At 36.0% G+C, this 16,402-nt stretch overlaps 1 protein-coding gene across 3 annotated transcripts in view; it reads right to left on the bottom strand.

The window, feature by feature from the left end:
- Positions 1 to 16,402, bottom strand: part of PTPN22 (protein tyrosine phosphatase, non-receptor type 22) — a 47,729-nt gene that overhangs the window by 15,488 nt on the left and 15,839 nt on the right. For all 3 annotated transcript variants that reach the window (XM_025052209.1, XM_025052208.1, XM_006919654.3), the window contains 12 exons: positions 13,674 to 13,782; positions 13,329 to 13,405; positions 13,074 to 13,169; positions 12,600 to 12,638; positions 11,394 to 11,465; positions 11,242 to 11,301; positions 10,495 to 10,637; positions 9,927 to 9,993; positions 9,048 to 9,125; positions 6,823 to 6,909; positions 976 to 1,052; positions 23 to 834 (listed from right to left, as the gene is read on the bottom strand). In XM_025052209.1, coding sequence (XP_024907977.1) covers positions 23 to 834; positions 976 to 1,052; positions 6,823 to 6,909; positions 9,048 to 9,125; positions 9,927 to 9,993; positions 10,495 to 10,637; positions 11,242 to 11,301; positions 11,394 to 11,465; positions 12,600 to 12,638; positions 13,074 to 13,169; positions 13,329 to 13,405; positions 13,674 to 13,782 — 1,717 coding nt within the window. The remainder of the gene's footprint in view (positions 1 to 22; positions 835 to 975; positions 1,053 to 6,822; positions 6,910 to 9,047; positions 9,126 to 9,926; positions 9,994 to 10,494; positions 10,638 to 11,241; positions 11,302 to 11,393; positions 11,466 to 12,599; positions 12,639 to 13,073; positions 13,170 to 13,328; positions 13,406 to 13,673; positions 13,783 to 16,402) is intronic.

The raw sequence follows: 16,402 nt of genomic DNA on the forward strand, positions 1-16,402 counted from the left end.
TGAACTTTTAAAAATAACTTACCCACTACTGCTGTCTCTTGGCTCAGTGTGGGGGGGAAATTGTTTGGAGGATTCAGTGATAAAGAATCACGTGAATCGTAACGAGGGGTTATAGAGGATGTTGGCAACAAAGAACAAGGTAACACAGTTCCATTTTGTTTCTCTGGTAAATCAAGAGACATCTTAGAACCAGCACAACTTGGAGATGACGGTGGAAAATAAGGATCTTCTACTAAAGACATGTAAGAATGTACATTAAAAGCACTAGAGTCACACTGCTTTGCATTAGATGCATTACACGTTTGCTGCTTCGAGTCATATGGCAGTGAATAATTCAGTTCTGCAGAGGAAACATGCATCGTGTTTTGAGCCTGCTCAAGATAAGAATTGTTCAGTTGGGTTTCCAAATAAGAAAAATCTTCCTTGCTGTCCAACTCCTTGGTGTCTGTCTGTTGTAACAATTCAAAGGGAGTTGATTTGGTCCGCATTATTGGCCCCTTCGAATTGAAAAGTCTTCCTGCTGCATTTACAGGTTTAGACTTTGGACATGATCCAAACAAAACGGAGCTCAAGTCCAAACTTTGATGCTTCTGGAGTGGCCCACCAACTACTGGGCACGCCTTTTTCTCCCACGCAGTGCTTATGTTGGCATTTTGGTTACAACTACAATTTAGCTCCAAAAACTCAAAAGAACTGTTCTGTTTAGCAGGGTGCAAAACTAACGCTTCCTTTTCACTTATTTCAGAAGTCCTAAGGTCAAAGGAAGACGTTTCTGCATTTTTCATCTTTATCCTTTGTTCGCCCTCTCGGTTCATCTTGTTTGCTTCTTTTATGCTGTTGAAACAAAAATAAAATAATGATACAGTACCCCAAAAAGGCCTCTTCTTTTTCCCAGCATCACAATGAGTCGTAAGCATGAGATATGCCTCCTAGACACAATTAGACAACATTTAGATTTTTAAAAATTATACTCACTTTCTTGGTAAATTAGGAGAATAAGCGTGTGCTTCTAGACTGGGATTTTGCTCAGGAACGGAATACTTTGCTTGAATCTTCAAGAGAAATAAGCAAGAGTCTATTAACAGCCACAAAAAGGAATAAAATTCTGATACGCTACAAAAAGAATGAACCTTGAAAACATTATGCTATATGAAATAAGCCAGATATAGAAGAATATATAGTATATGACTCCACTCCTATGATGCACCTAGAATAGGCAAATTCATAGAGACAGAAAGTAGATCGAAGTTACTAGGGGTCGCAGTAGGGGACATGGAGAGTTTCTGTTTTGGACAACAAAAAATTTCTAGAAATAAATAGAGATGGTCACACACGTTGTGAAGCTACTTAATGCTACTACATTGTACACTTAAAAGTGGTTAAAATGGTAAAATATTAATGAGGAAGTATCTCTCCCTCTTCCACTTTCTGATACAGATTGAATAAAATTGTGTTAATACTTCCTTAAACTTTTGGTAGAATTCTTTATGTGAAACTATGTGGGCCTAGAGATTTCTTTTTTAGAAGTTTCAGTTACAGGGATATTCAAATGATCTATTTCATGTTAAGTGAGCTGTGGTTGTTTTTTGAGGAAGCAATCCATTCTAACTGGTGAAATTTACATGCGTTTGAATTGTTCATAAATTGTTCATACTATAATCCTTTATAATCCTTTTGATAGCTGCAGGCATATAGAGATATCTCCTATTTCATTCTTGATATTGGTAATTTTTATCTTCTTTTTTTTTTTTTTTTTATTTAGTAGGCTTCCTAGAGGTTTGTAAATTTAATTGATCTTTTGAAAGAACCAGCTATTTGGCTTGATTTTTCAGGTTATTGTTTTCTATGTTCAATTTCATTGATTTCTGCTCTTTATTGTTTCCTTCCTTCTGTTTTCTCTGGGTTTGCTTTGCTCTTTTCTTTTTCCTAGATTATTAAAATGGGAGCTCGCATTATTGATTTGAGACTTACTATTTTCCAATGTACGCATTTACAGTGCTATAAACTTCCCTGTCAGCATGGCTGTAGCTCCATCCCACAAATTTCAACATGTATTTTCATTTGTATTCAGTTCAATGTGTTATTTTATTTAACTATTATATATTATATTTTTATTATTTTTTAGAGTTGATATTCCGTATTATTTTATGTTTGTTTCAGATATACAGCATAGTAGTTAGACATTTATATAATTTATGAAGTGACCCCCTCCACCCCGGTTAGTCTACTACCCACCTGGTACTATACATAGTTATTACAATATCGTTGACTATACCTTCTAATGCTGCATGTCACATCCCCGTGACTATTTTGTAACTACTAATTTATCCTTCTTAATCCCTTCACCTTTATCACCCAGATCCTTAACCCCGCTCCCATCTGGCAGCCATCAGTTTGTTCTCTGTATCTATGAATCTGTTTCTGTTTTGTTTGTTCATTTATTTTGTTCAAGTGAGATAATATGTTATTTGTCTTTCTCTGACTATTTCACTTAGCATAATATCCTCTAGGTCCATCTATGTTGTTGCAAATGTTAAGATTTCATTTTTTTGATGGCTGAGTCTATGTGTTTTTAAACTTTCCCTTGAAACTTCCTCTTTGATTCAATGGATTTTTAGAAGAGTATGGTTTAGTTTCCAAGTCTTTGGATCTTTTTCCTGTTATCTTTCTGTTATTGACTATTAGTTTGACTCTATTGTGGTCAGAGAATACATTTACATAATTTTAATTCTTTTAAATTTTTCAGATTGTTTAATGGCTCATGATACGGTCCATCTTGGTATATGGTCCATCAGCACTTGAAAAGAATGTATATCCTTGTGTTGTTGGATGGAGTGTTCTATAATTATCAATTCGATCCTGTTGATTGATGGTGTTGAGTTCTATATTCCTGCTTATTTTCTGCTGTGTTTTATTGTCAGTTGTTAAGAGAGGGATATTGAGGTCTCCAACTATAACTGTGGATTTGTTTTTTTCTCCTTTCAGTTCGATCAGTTTTTGCTTCACATATCTTGCAGCTAGCTCATTTTGGTCCACACGCACTTAGGATTGCTATATTTTATTGGTGGATTAACTCTTTTATCATTATATAATGTCTGTGATAATTTTCTTTGCTCTGAAGTCTACCTTATCTGATATTAATATAGCTACTCTTGCCTTCCATGTTTACAAGATACATTTTTTCCAATCTTTTAATATTTTTAATATACTGCCAATCTGTCTGTTAATTGATATAGTTATACTAGTTACATTTAGTGTAATTATTATGTCAGGGCTTAAGTCTGCCATTTTATTTTTTGTTTTCTGTTTATTCTCTCTGTTTCTCACTTCACTTTTCTTTTTCCTGCCTTTTTCTCTTTCCTGCATTTTTTAGAATTTCATCTTGATTCATGTTTAGTGTTTTTTTAGGGTATGTCTTTGTATACAGCTTTTGTAGTTGTGGCTCTGGGTATTACATTACAGATACATAACTTACCAGTCTATAGGTGTTATCATTTTACTAGTTCAAGTACAGAACCTTACTTTTCTTTACATTCCTAACCCTTCCTGCTTATAATATAATTGTCTCAAATCTTTCCTCTAACATTTAAAACCACATTAGACATTTTTGCTTCAATCATCAAACAATTTAGAAAATTCAAGAGAAGGAAAACCTATTACGTCTACCCCTGTTTTTGCTTACCATGTTCTTCTGTTATCATTTCCTTTCTGTTTAGGAAACTTCCTTTGCCATTTTTTTAAGGTAGGTCTACTGGTGACAAATTCTCTTAGTTTTTCTTCATCTGAGAATGTCTTGTTTCCACTTCATTTCTGAAGGATATTTTCACTGGGTGTAGGATTCTGGGTTGAGAGTTCTTTTCTTTCAGCCCTTAAAAAATTTTATGCTACTTCTTTCTGGCCTCCGTGATTTCTGATGACATATCCACCATCATTCTAACTGTTTTCCTCCTACAGTTAAGATCATTTTTCTCTGGCTGTTTCCTATCATTTTTCTCTTCGGTTTTCAGATGTTTAATTATGATGAATCTTTCAGTACTTTTTTAGCTTTGTCTTTTTTCTCCTCTGCTTCTTGGACTTCAGTGACACAAATGCTAGGTGTTTTTTTTCTTTTATAGAAAATAGAACCCTGAGGTTCTATTTTTTTTTTTCAGTCCATTTTATTTCTTCTGTTCAGATTAAGTGATTTCTATTGTTCTGTCTTCCAGTTCATTCGTTCTTTCTTCTGTACACTGTATTCTGTTGTTGAGCCCATCTACTGAGATATATTGTTTCAGTTACTATATTTTTCAGCTCTAAGATTTCCATTCAGTTTTTCACACCTTCTGTTTCTTTTTTGAGCCTTTCATTTTTCACGTTTGTTTTATATATGTTTGCAAATTTTTCAATGAAGCATTTTTATCATGGCTGATTTAAAATACATCAGATAATTCTAATATTTTTGTCATCTCAGTGTTGTCATCTATTGATTGTCTTTTATTCATTTGGTTTGAAATAATAGGCTCTAGATCTTAGTTAAATCTCTTTTGGCTGTTGTTTGTTTGTATGTGTGTTTGTTTTTCACTCCATTCTAATGGGAGAAAGGGGGTGCTACTGCTGCATTGCTGCCTTGTTACCACCAGGCAGATTCCACCTCCACCAGTCTCCCCACTCAACCTCTGTTGACACTCAAGGGGAGACACCATAGGAAAGGCTCCCATTTTGGCTCTGACACCGTGGTGGGGGTGGCCTCATTACTACTGGATTATGGGGAAAGTTCTCCACTAGCCCTCTTCTGACCCTACTTCAGTGAGGAGGCATTGTGGTGCCACATTACTGCCAAATGGAAGCCTCGGCTCCCCATGTTGTCTCCACTGGCACCACAAGAAAACCCCATTGCAGGCCCGAGGGGATGAAATTCCTAGCTCTCTACCTGACCTCCTCCGACACCACCTCAGCACTTTATTACAGCCTTATGAGGGTGGCAGTCTAGGCTTCCTCTCAGCCTTTGCTGGCATAGGTTGGGTTGAGGCCATTGGTGTTGACTGGAGTAGAGTGATTATTATCTAAAAGTTTTGTGTCTTGCTGGGCTGCCCCTTTTCTGGTCCTTTGGCTACAGAGAACATGGGGTCTCATGTTGGGTCTTCTCTTGTCTGCACCATTGGCATTTCCAACCTGTTGGATTTTTCGGTTTCAAGTCTGGGATATATGAGGCAAAGGAAAACCCAAGGAAGTCACTATCATGTCTTTCCTTAGATCTCAAGGTCCCTAGCTAATCTGTCTTCTTATATTTGTTGATATATAATGTCCAGGTTTTCTAGTTGTACTTACTGGGAAGAATAGAGAAAAGTATGTCTATTTAATCTTCCCAGAAACAGAAATTCTCCTTGGCTGACTTCAACCAGTTTCCTCTGCAGGAGTCTGAACCATGTTCTCATGTTATCATTTACTGATGAAGGACTCATTCCAAACAACCCAACCGTCAGAAGCCATGGCGCTGCTACTGTGCTAAATTTGAGTATTGATATTTCCTGGAACCTAAATAAAATATTAGCCTACATACTCCAGCAATGCATTAAAAGAATGTTCTTTGTTCAAGAAGAGTTTCTTCTATGAGTACAGGGATGGTTGATATTAACAAATCCAATGATATGACTGTATTAATAGGTTAAAAGAGAGAATCCATGTGCCCATTCCACAAATGCAAAAATATACAATTGACAGAAATAAACATTCTTTCTGAAAAAATTCTTAATAAACTAGAAATCAATGAATACTTTCTTTAAACAATTAAAAAATGAATATCTCCGATCAAGTCATCACACTTTAGTGAAACATAAGACTCTTCCCATTACAATTAGATCACATGACTTCTACTATTTAACCTTGTTCAGAGGGTACTAGCCAATGAAATAGGCACAAATAAGATGTAAGTGACATTGTCTGGCAACTATACTTTTATTTCCATGATCTTCCACCATATTGTTGCTCCTTGGAGTTGACATTAACTATAAGATTGCTTAAAAACTAGCCTCAATAGTTTTTCTCTCTTTCTCTTCCTCTCCATGCTTTATCATCAACTTGTAAGAATTATGATCAAGGTCATCGCTTATATACTTTGTATTCCTAATGCTGGGAAAATAGTAGGTCCTCAGTGTATATTTTCAGATTAATAATCCAAAATATTAAAAATTAAATTAATATGTGCATATTACATATACCCTGGGAGATAAATCAATAAGTTTTGTCTTCTTAAGGTTTGTTCAAAACCTAATTCTTTGTGATTACACAGTAAGTACTTGACTTATCAATTTTTGTGATGAGATCAAAATAGCGTTTCCTAGAATACTCAATATTTTTTAATTGGAATTTGATTAAATCATACTTGTTTTATATCTAAAACCTTTGGCTATTCTAAAATATTCTCAAATTTTAATGACACATATGCAATCAAAATGAGGCTAGAGTAACCTGAAAAATTATATCCATACTCAATGATAATTTCACTTTGCGATTGTCTCTCTCATTTCTAATTCGCCGCACAACTCCCTAAAACATGGGAAAAGAATATATGCTTGTCCTTTCACTTACTTCTATTGTTTCTAAATTTAGCTAAAAATTGTATGCAATAGGTTAACCAGAAGATGAATTTTCTAAATTAAAATACGTCAATTAATTTGCCCTTTTCCACAGAAGATTTGCCAGCCATGCACCCCATGCACACCTGACACTCCGATTTAGTTGTGATGATAAACAATCATCTAAGTCCTGTAATTAATCTGAGATCCCTTCACCAAAATCAAATATTTTTTAAAAAATTGACAAAATATCAAGTTTAAAGTTTACCTCTGCTCCAGAATGTTTATCCATGATAACATCCAACTGTCTCTTAAACAGTTCTACTACAGCTTTGTAGACCAGTTCATACTGTTCCTGAGCAGTGTCACAAACCAGAACAAAAGAAAACAACAAACAAAAAGCTTGGTGAATTACAGAACTAGATTTCAAGAATATGAACCATGTCAATATCAAATTTGAGGATAGCAGACCTGAAAAGACCATCAACATTAGTTTAATTACAGTGCCTTACATTTGTATAGCCCATTTTAGATTTCAAAGCCCTTCTAGGCTGCTAGAAACAGCTAAATACTTGATCTACCCTGCAGCATATTTTTTATGTTCTAACCCCACTTTCTTACTTATTTTTCCCTCCACATCATCCCCTCTGTTTTCCTTGCTTACATTTTAAAATTTTTATTTCATACTAGATGCATTTTTTTTTAAAGCCATCTTCACCTCTTCTGGAGAAAGGTAGATTGTGGTTGATAGGTGATAGACGGTTTTGATATGTATTATTTAATTTGACCCTCATAATTGATCTATAAACAAGCTAGGTTATTATCCCTGTTTATAGACAATTTGTCCAAAGTCATTCAGAAATAATTTCCAGCACTTGATTTTGAACTACTTTTTATCTGAATGGGCCTATTCAGGATTTTTCCTGATACTTTACATAATTGTATACAAATAAAGCACAACTTTTCCCAAACATAATATTAACAGGAGAACAATGTAGAGTCTATGTCACCCAACACAGCCATTGGTACACTCTACAACTTTTTTAAATCAGAGAAAAGTTGCACAGGAAGCACTCAACTGGTTACTGTGCTATTTCCTGATTAGTGTCAGAAAATGCAGCTGCAACTGATAAGATATTTGTTCAGCTAGTCATTGATAATACCAAAATGTGAAAGGTAATTTCAAGTTGTTTCAGCTGTCTTCTAACTCTTAAAAATAGACCTGAGATGGACTTTTTATGAACTGGGGTGTGGTTTTGTTTATTGATTCAGTATTACAACTTAATATTATAAAACTAGGTTGCATACTTTCTAGAGTCTTTATACATTGACATGAATCAGCCTTCATTTAAGTCTGACGGCACTAAACCAGCCAATGCTTTCATTTCACATAAACTTTCCCCCTCACAGGTTGAATATAGAAAAACACCTACAGTTAACATAAGAAAAAAATTATTTTTTCCACTAGCTATTAGTGGAAAACCTGTGTGGGCCAAACAGAAGGTTCATATTATAATACCTCTTCCTTTTTTCCCCTCAATTCATGACTTCTAGATAAAAATATTTGAGCTGTCATTGTCGATTATTTTACCTCTAAACTTATGTGCAAGTTCATTTGTAAGTGCTTTAAACATGTTAGGGTCTTGCTATTTAAGCAGTAAAAAGTAGTTCTAATAAATTATATAAAAGTACCTGTTACATAATATCAATAAATGTTTGATGACTGAATGATGGAGACCATTTAGAATTACGGTTAAAATTATTGGTGAGGAAATACGGGTGAAATTAATATTGTAGAAAGTGAGAGATTTGGGCTGAGAGTGTTTTACACAGGAGGGACAACTTGAGCTGGAGAGGAGAGAAAAAATGGGAAGAGCCTTACCTAATAGAGGGAACAAGTGTGAGGAATCTGAGATGGGTTAAAATATTACGATACATATTATGTTTCTTTAAAGTATGCATACAATAAGGACCAGAAGAGACCATAGAAAAATAATAACAGTGGCTACGTCTAGGTGATAGGATTATGGTTGGTTTTACTTTCATTTTTCATTATTTCTACAAATGAGCATAGAGAGTGCATGCTCCAGATTCTGTTACCACCTCCTGAAGTAGAAACTATCTCTGATTTTCTATGGTTTCAGAAGTGAATTACTACTGCAAAATTCAAGTTAACCTGACCTAGGTATTTATTTCTTATAAGTCAAACAGCTCGTTGCATTTTTTTTCTACATCTTTTGTAAGAAATACTATTTGGTTTCTTAATATTTTCTAGATGGTAAAATTACGGAATTAAAGGAATTTGACCCAGGGCAAGGGATACAGAAAAATATTGGGACATTCAGAGTTAGAGGAAATGGGGATGGACTGACACACTTGATAGTAAATTGGTGTTTTAGCTAAGCAGTCAGCTGTGTTTGGATGCCTTACTATTAAACAGAGAGATGGAGCTAGACTCAGACAATGATATGATCCATTCACCATAGTCCATACCTGAGTTTGAACTAATGAAGGTCTCTGTGTTCGCATTTCCTGGATCAAACTAAAAACACTGAAGTTCTCAGGAATTATCTATCAAAAAAGAAAAAGAAAAAAATATTTTACTCCTTTGTTCCTATTTTTGTTAATAAATTATTGCCACTTTCTCATAGTCTTGTTACTTTCATGATATCTGCTCTCCTAACATGAGGCAATATTAGAAAATGGGTATATTTTTAAAACTAAAGAGGACTCTCATCATCACACCATGATTTATAGCCTGCTGTTTTCCCTAGAAAACATAAAGAAGGTCTTCAGAATGATTTCACATAGGGTGATCAAATGTCTGAAGTTAAAAATATGAGGGAGAATGCTCAGGAGATGAGCAAGTATGAGTTTTACAAAATAAAAGAAGTTGGCAGATAGGGCTGAAGCCCATATCTTAAACTACCCATTTCTTATTCATGTATAGACTAGAACACAAAGTTTGACTGTGGTAAATTGAGTCCATCTACTAATGCAGTTTGGATAAAGGAAGGGTGACTATGTAACTTAGGACAGTGGTCCTCAAACGACACCATGCATCATCAACAGCACCTGAAGAGTTTGCTGGGCCCAACCTCCAGAGTTTCTGCTCCAATCCATCTCGGGTGGGGCCCCAGATTTTGCATTTTTAACAAGCCCTCAGGGGATGCTGATGCTACTTGTCTGGGGACCACATTTTGAGAACCACAAAAAATAGGAACTAATTTAATCATCCAACACAGCAGGTCTACAAGTAAATATTCTAGAAAAGATGAATTGTAGAGATAAGTGTTTTGAAGAACCAAATGATTCCTAAGTCTGAAAGTAGCTGGGCAAACAAATGGAAAGTGTCTACGAAGAGAAACTCACCCCATCTTTTAGCAACATCCACGTATAATCAATAGCACAGATAACACCAGTCCTTCCACAGCCGGCACTGAAATGAAAGATCACAGTAGTGGCATGTACAGTTGCAGATACTGGATCATTGACAGTAGCTGGAAAATTTCACCAGCAGATCTGAGGAAAAGGAAACCTGGAGGCACTGAAACTTGCTAAACCCTACCATTTCCCAGAGCATGTTTGCAAATTGCCACATGCCACACTGAACCTCAGGATAGGTCCTAGGCAACTTCTCACAGCAAGTGTCTCTTGAGCTGTAACTTATCAGAAAAATGTTAATTTAATGTTCGGGTTGAATTTATCATGCTTTGTTTCTGCTGTGGACCTTTTCCTTTCAATCGCTCTCATTTCTGAGCTTCATTCCTTTCCGATCAACTGGGAAAAAGTGAGGTGAGGATCAGGAGCCTGCATCCTATGTGCTCCTACCACCTTAATTTCCAACAAAGTTAGTCTTCCTTCAGTTAAAGCATGAATCCTGGCCAGACAGGGACATTTGGCTCATTCTGGGCGGAAGGTTCACACAACAGCATCGCACCTGCAGTGAATGCATATGGGAACACTGTCGTCCTCTTGGTAACAACGCACATCCCAGATGAGCTCAAGTATAGGGTCTATAGATGAAGGCACGTCATGGTCTGGCCAATTCTTGTAATGAAACTGATAGATAGTTCGGGTTTCCTATAAGAAAAATAGCCAAAATAAGAGCAGAGTTCAAGGTTAGGACTCCAACTCATTCTACCACGAGATTACTCTGACTTTCTAAGTAGCATCTACATCCTTTTTGAAATTTATGCTGCTTTCTTCCCTATAAGACCTCTGGTGATCACATGCCTTCTAAGAACAATTAAAAGTGATTTCAGGTCACTTACTACTGGCTTTTCCCTGTCTGCCCCACTCACTAGAGGAGGTAGATATGAAGACAGTCCAAACCAGAGCTTCCCAACTGAAAAACTTCAAATGGGTCACAGGCATGCTGATATATTAAATCCTTCTGCCTTTGAGAGACTGGGCAGCCTGAGCTCTCAATGTGATTCCTGGCCTCTATTTACTGTACAGCATCTATTCACCCTACAAATGTTATTTTCTATGGGTGCCATGGCATGGAATAGATTAGGGAGCACAGATTACACAAAAGGTCTCTTCTGAATGTGAAGATTTTTCCAGAACATCAAAGGCCCCACCAGTCCCCACTGTCTTATGCTCATGTTGAGTCACATACCTATATATTTACCTGCCTGATCTTTGTAGGCTTTTGAGTTTACCGCTCCTGTTCTATACTTACACTGTTGAACTTGACCTTTAGAGTCCTGATTATGTAATCAGATTTCCCATTTTCAGCTTCCTAAGAAGTCAATTAAAATATTAGTTATTTCGGAGACTAAGATTCAAAGACTACTCTCTATAAAGTAGGTCCAGGAAATAGACAATACTTACACAGGATATGGAGAAAGGGCCAAGTTGCAGTTGCGACTCGCCTGGCTCAGCCCAGTAGCGCTCACACTTTTTCTGTCGCACAAAGCAGAATATAATGATTTCCCTCCATATATTCTAATCTCTTCTGGTAACAAAACCACTCCCTTATTCAGAGGCAAATTCAGCTCTGTGTCCTTCACCTCGGGTTAGAAACTTCTAATACCCCAACCTCATGGTCTGGAATCTCCAAGGGTGGGAAAACAAACATTAAAGGATATATAAATTATAGACTTCCTAGAACTCTGAAAAAGTAGAAACAGGGATCTGATACTTTCGGTATTTCAAAAAGATTAACAGAAATCGTACATGTACTAAAAGCTGCACAAGCTAACTGAAACACCAAGCTCCCTTGGTTTTAACTGGAATTGTATCAACTCAGAATGGCAGTAGTTTCAAAGGGTGCTGTTCAATAGAAATATAATGTGAACTACATACGTAATTTAAAATTTTCTAATAGCCACATAAAAAATTTAAAAAGTGAAATTAATTTGAAAATATGTCTTACTTAGCCAACATATCAAAAAATTTTTCAACATGTGATTGATATAAAACAGTCATTAGACATTTGACACTTTAAACTAAGTATTCAAAATCCAGTGTTTTTAATATTTGTAGCATTTCTCAATCAATATGCTAAATTTTCATTGGAAATATTTTATTGTCATTTAGATTTCATGAAATTTATAGTTGAAAAGGATTCACATATCCAAGTTGTTCCAAACATACTTAAAGTTTTCCAATAATGAAATTAAATGTTTTTAAATTTAAATTCATTAAAATAAAATAATTGGGTCCCTCAGTCTCACTAGCCATATTTCGAGTGTTCAATGGCCACGTGGCTGGTGATGCCATGTCAGACAGCACAGACTTAGAAGCCCTGAGTGGCAGTTAAAGATGGCTGATTAATAAAAATGGGAAGATGAACTGTCACTTGGAAATGCATACCTTATTTTTACTTGAAAACATAGAGTCTACCAGGAAAATAGACAAAAGGGCTCCTTAGGCATAAAAACAGAAAAAGCCTTGAGAGTCATTTGGCATTCCCAAACTCAATACTAGCAAGATGGGCATAATTTTTAACTAGTTACATTTAAAGAAAGTTCTGCTACCAATTTCCCCTTCTTTTTCTTTTTTACTTTACCTTTATGTATATTAGAACGAACTCACCTTTCCCATTTCGAACTCCATGCATGCCATCACAATGATCTGGGGGGATGAAACAAATAGAAACTTAAACATCGATATAGTTAGAAAGAGCAGTTAATACGTGGGTCCCGGGGTCAGAGAGTGTTAATTATTTTTTCTGTTTTGTTTTGATTTTTTAACCAAAAGAGATATCTTGATGAATTATACACTGTTGCTCTTATCCGTCCTTCTCTCTGCCCTCACTTCCCTTTTCTCTGTTCAAATCAGTAAATTCTTATTAACAAATGAGCCTCACAAGATGAGAACTTTCACTTCCTTGAACAAGGGTGACATCGTGATTTTGACTAAGAGGTGCCCAACTACCAAAATTCTAGAAACTGACCAGAAATGCACTAATTTTAATACATAGTGAACCTCAGTCACGTATTCTGACTCTCTACCCTTTTTATCCCTAAAAACTAGACAATATAGTAACAAAAGTAACTCTGCTCTTACCAGGACGCTGTATTCCCAAATCATCCTCCAGAAGTCCAGGGTAGTTGTAGGCAAAGGTCCCTGGGTGGCAATGTAAGCTTTGGGTCCATAAACTCCCTAAAGGGGAACAGAAATTACATGGATGACTACGAATAATATCCTTTTCTTCCTGCCTAGTATATTTCCCTCCCTTTTGCTTAGGTACCTAAAGAAACATCGTCTGGTATTCCCCCGTCCCCTCTTAGGCATCTAGAGAATATGGAATATGGAGCGTACCTTAATGAAGTTGGCATTGATGTAACTGGAATCCTCATCAGAAGTTATCAGGGACAGCTCTACTCGGCTATGATCATCTATAATACAAAAGAAAGACATAGTCTAATAAAGAAGGCTTACTGTAATGCAAGGACTAACTTTGTGAATAGTAGATGCTTGCGTTTGAAGAGTGAATGAGTGAGTGAGGGAGTGAATGAATGTTCTTTTGTAGTCGTAAATAGTACAAACTAACTTACTTGCCAAAGCCATGTTCCAGAATTAAGAACATCAAGCAATGGGTAAAAAGAGATAGGGAAAATGGAATTTGGGAGATGGTACAAGTTTATAGGGAGAAATGAAACTTACAGGGCAAGATATCCTTATATCTGTTTTTCTTTATATTCTTGGGCCTCTCAGCCACGGCTGTGGGATAGGTTTTGTCTGCCTTGTACTTGGTAGATTGTCTTTTCAGCTTCTGTAATAAAATTCAGAAAATTAATTCTTCCTAGAGAAAAGAAATAAGTTTTCTCTAGAGAGCTTTCCTTCTCCATTACTCAAACATTCCACTTCAGCCCTCTCAGCATCCTCTAGGGCTGATTTCATTGAGGACAGAGTCCCAGAGCATAAGGGTAGCAGAGTGCAGTGACATTTGGAGAAGTGAAATAATCACACTTACTATAGCTGAGCCACAAATAGCTAAAACTTAGAGGTGAAACTGATGAATATTTAAAAAACCAACTTCTTCTGAAAATAAACTATGTGCTCCACCCAAAGGGTCAGCTATTAAAAGTTGAATTTACTTTCTTTACAGCTACTACAGGACTATTTTAAGTAGAAATGAAGCTTAAGTTGAATAAAATGTCTCTGTGTCTAGCAAAATTTCAAAGATTCAGCCCCAAAAGCAGTCATTAATTTTTTATGACCCAAACTTCAAGCCCACCCCTCAACCAAACAATAATCTTCAAATAGTATCATATTCTGTTGGTAGAATATGAACTGGGCCAGTCAGGGGTTAGCATCTGATTGAACCAGATTTCTCAAGGTAGTGGAATAACTCCTTAAAATTATTCCCAGTTGCTAACATTATATTATAGACCAAAATTTCAGGTCAGAGGAAACAGTGGTTCCTCTTTAGTTCCTTCTTGTAAATCAACCTTGTCCCAAATTATGTTTAATGCCCTTAAAAAAAACCACACATTTAATAGACCTGATCTTCCTGAATCCTACTCAGTTTGAGAAAGGGAAAAACATCTGTGAGAGCCAATAAATATTTGTAGACTTCAACCACAGAAACTAATTTTTATTATTTGCCTACTACATAATAGACCAATAGAATTGGTCACATGATGATCATTAATTACTTCCTATGGGTTAGATCTCTCGGCGCCTACTCAGTTTTCATTCTCTTTAACTTCCTTCTTGAAATTTCCTCCACCCTTGGCCCTTATTAGTCTGCATTATCTTGGTTCTCCTCTTTCATTTCTGACTTCTCCTTCCCACTTCTCACTTGTTATTACTGCCTCTCTGTCCATTTCTGTTTTCTAACTGTGAATTAGCCAAAGTTCCAAAGTTAAGTCCTCACCTCTCTGCTCTTCTCTCACTATATACATTTGCTCAGAGACATCATAAACTCTTAGAGAAGGCATACCAGTGGGGTTTCTTAGTTTATTTAACTGATTAAAATTGAATTATAATTCCAACCCCTCATTGGATGAGTTTCAAATTTCTACGTAGAGATTCAACTACTAAATTCCAGTCCTGAAATCCCACCCATGTCCTGGACCCTTCCACTTGGGTAGCTTATTACTGCCTCAAACTTAGCACATTTAACACTAAAATTATCTTTGTTCTCACTGTTAACGCCAATGGCACTATCTTGATGCCAGGTAACCATACTCTAGAAACTGACGGTCACATTTGGTTCCCCGCTTCCCACAATTCCCACCTCTAATTCAGTCAGCAAGTTCAACTGAGTCTTCCCGTGCAATATCTCACGTCAACTTTCCTTCCTATGCCCATCACTGATACCTTAATTCAGGCCCTTTCCCCCAAAGCTTGAAGTGTTACAGTTGTTTCTTAACTCATCTTCACATTTTTCTGTCTTTCCCCGTTAAAATCCATTAGGCATAATTCTGCCCGTTTAGTCTTACTAAAATATTGTTTTCCTTATCTCTCATGCTCAGAACGACTTCAGTGAATCCCCCTTGCTACTAAGAAAAAATCTACACTCCTTAGCCAGGTACTGAAGATTCTCCCCAATTGGACCCCGAGCTAATTTTTCCATATTTCCCACTGTCCTACTATGGTGAGGCTTCTAAATTTTGACATCTAGGTTCTTTCAAAATTGTACAAAAAACAACAATAATAATAAATAAAATAAAATAAATGTTGTACAAATTGATGTCACTGATAATTAGGTGTGACTTCTTTAAAACTATGGTACTCCTTTCTCACAAATGTACACCCGGCACTGCTTTTGCATTTTCCAACCATGATTATGGTCAGTTTTGTTCCACAGGGTAAACTAAAAAGAGAAATGAGGAAACAGAGAAAGAACTTTTCTCAAGTAACGAGCAACAAGCGAAAATAAAAAATAAAAAAGAAGGGGATAGTTAATTACTGTTACTTAGTCACTTATATTTCACGTAGTGTTTTTACATAATTACTTAGGATGTGTGTCTATCTGTAGGAGTTTTACTTAAGGACGTTTATAACTAAATCATTTTTAAAAATGGGTGAGGATGAAGAGCCTAAAATAAAGGTATGCTGTCACAGAGAAAGAAAGAGATAAAAGAGGTATTAAAGAATAGAAATTTGTTCTGACAAATCATTCCAATCCATCATTAGATTTCAAAATTAGCCTCAGGATTACTTGATAACTGAGTCTGCAAGGAGAAGAAAAAAGTTGGGATCATGAGATATTTGTTAGCTGGGAGTTCATAACAAAGAATGATCAATTATCTAGAATCTAATTAAATTAATACTTTCCAAATAATAAATAGATCGTTAAGTCATTATAGCAACTCAATGTATAAGAATGTAAGCTTTTTCCAGCTAAGGATGACAAATGGAACAGACAACCACCACCTGCTTAT

This window comes from Pteropus alecto, unplaced genomic scaffold, assembly GCF_000325575.1.
Source record: "Pteropus alecto unplaced genomic scaffold, ASM32557v1 scaffold106, whole genome shotgun sequence".
NCBI lineage: Eukaryota > Metazoa > Chordata > Mammalia > Chiroptera > Pteropodidae > Pteropus > Pteropus alecto.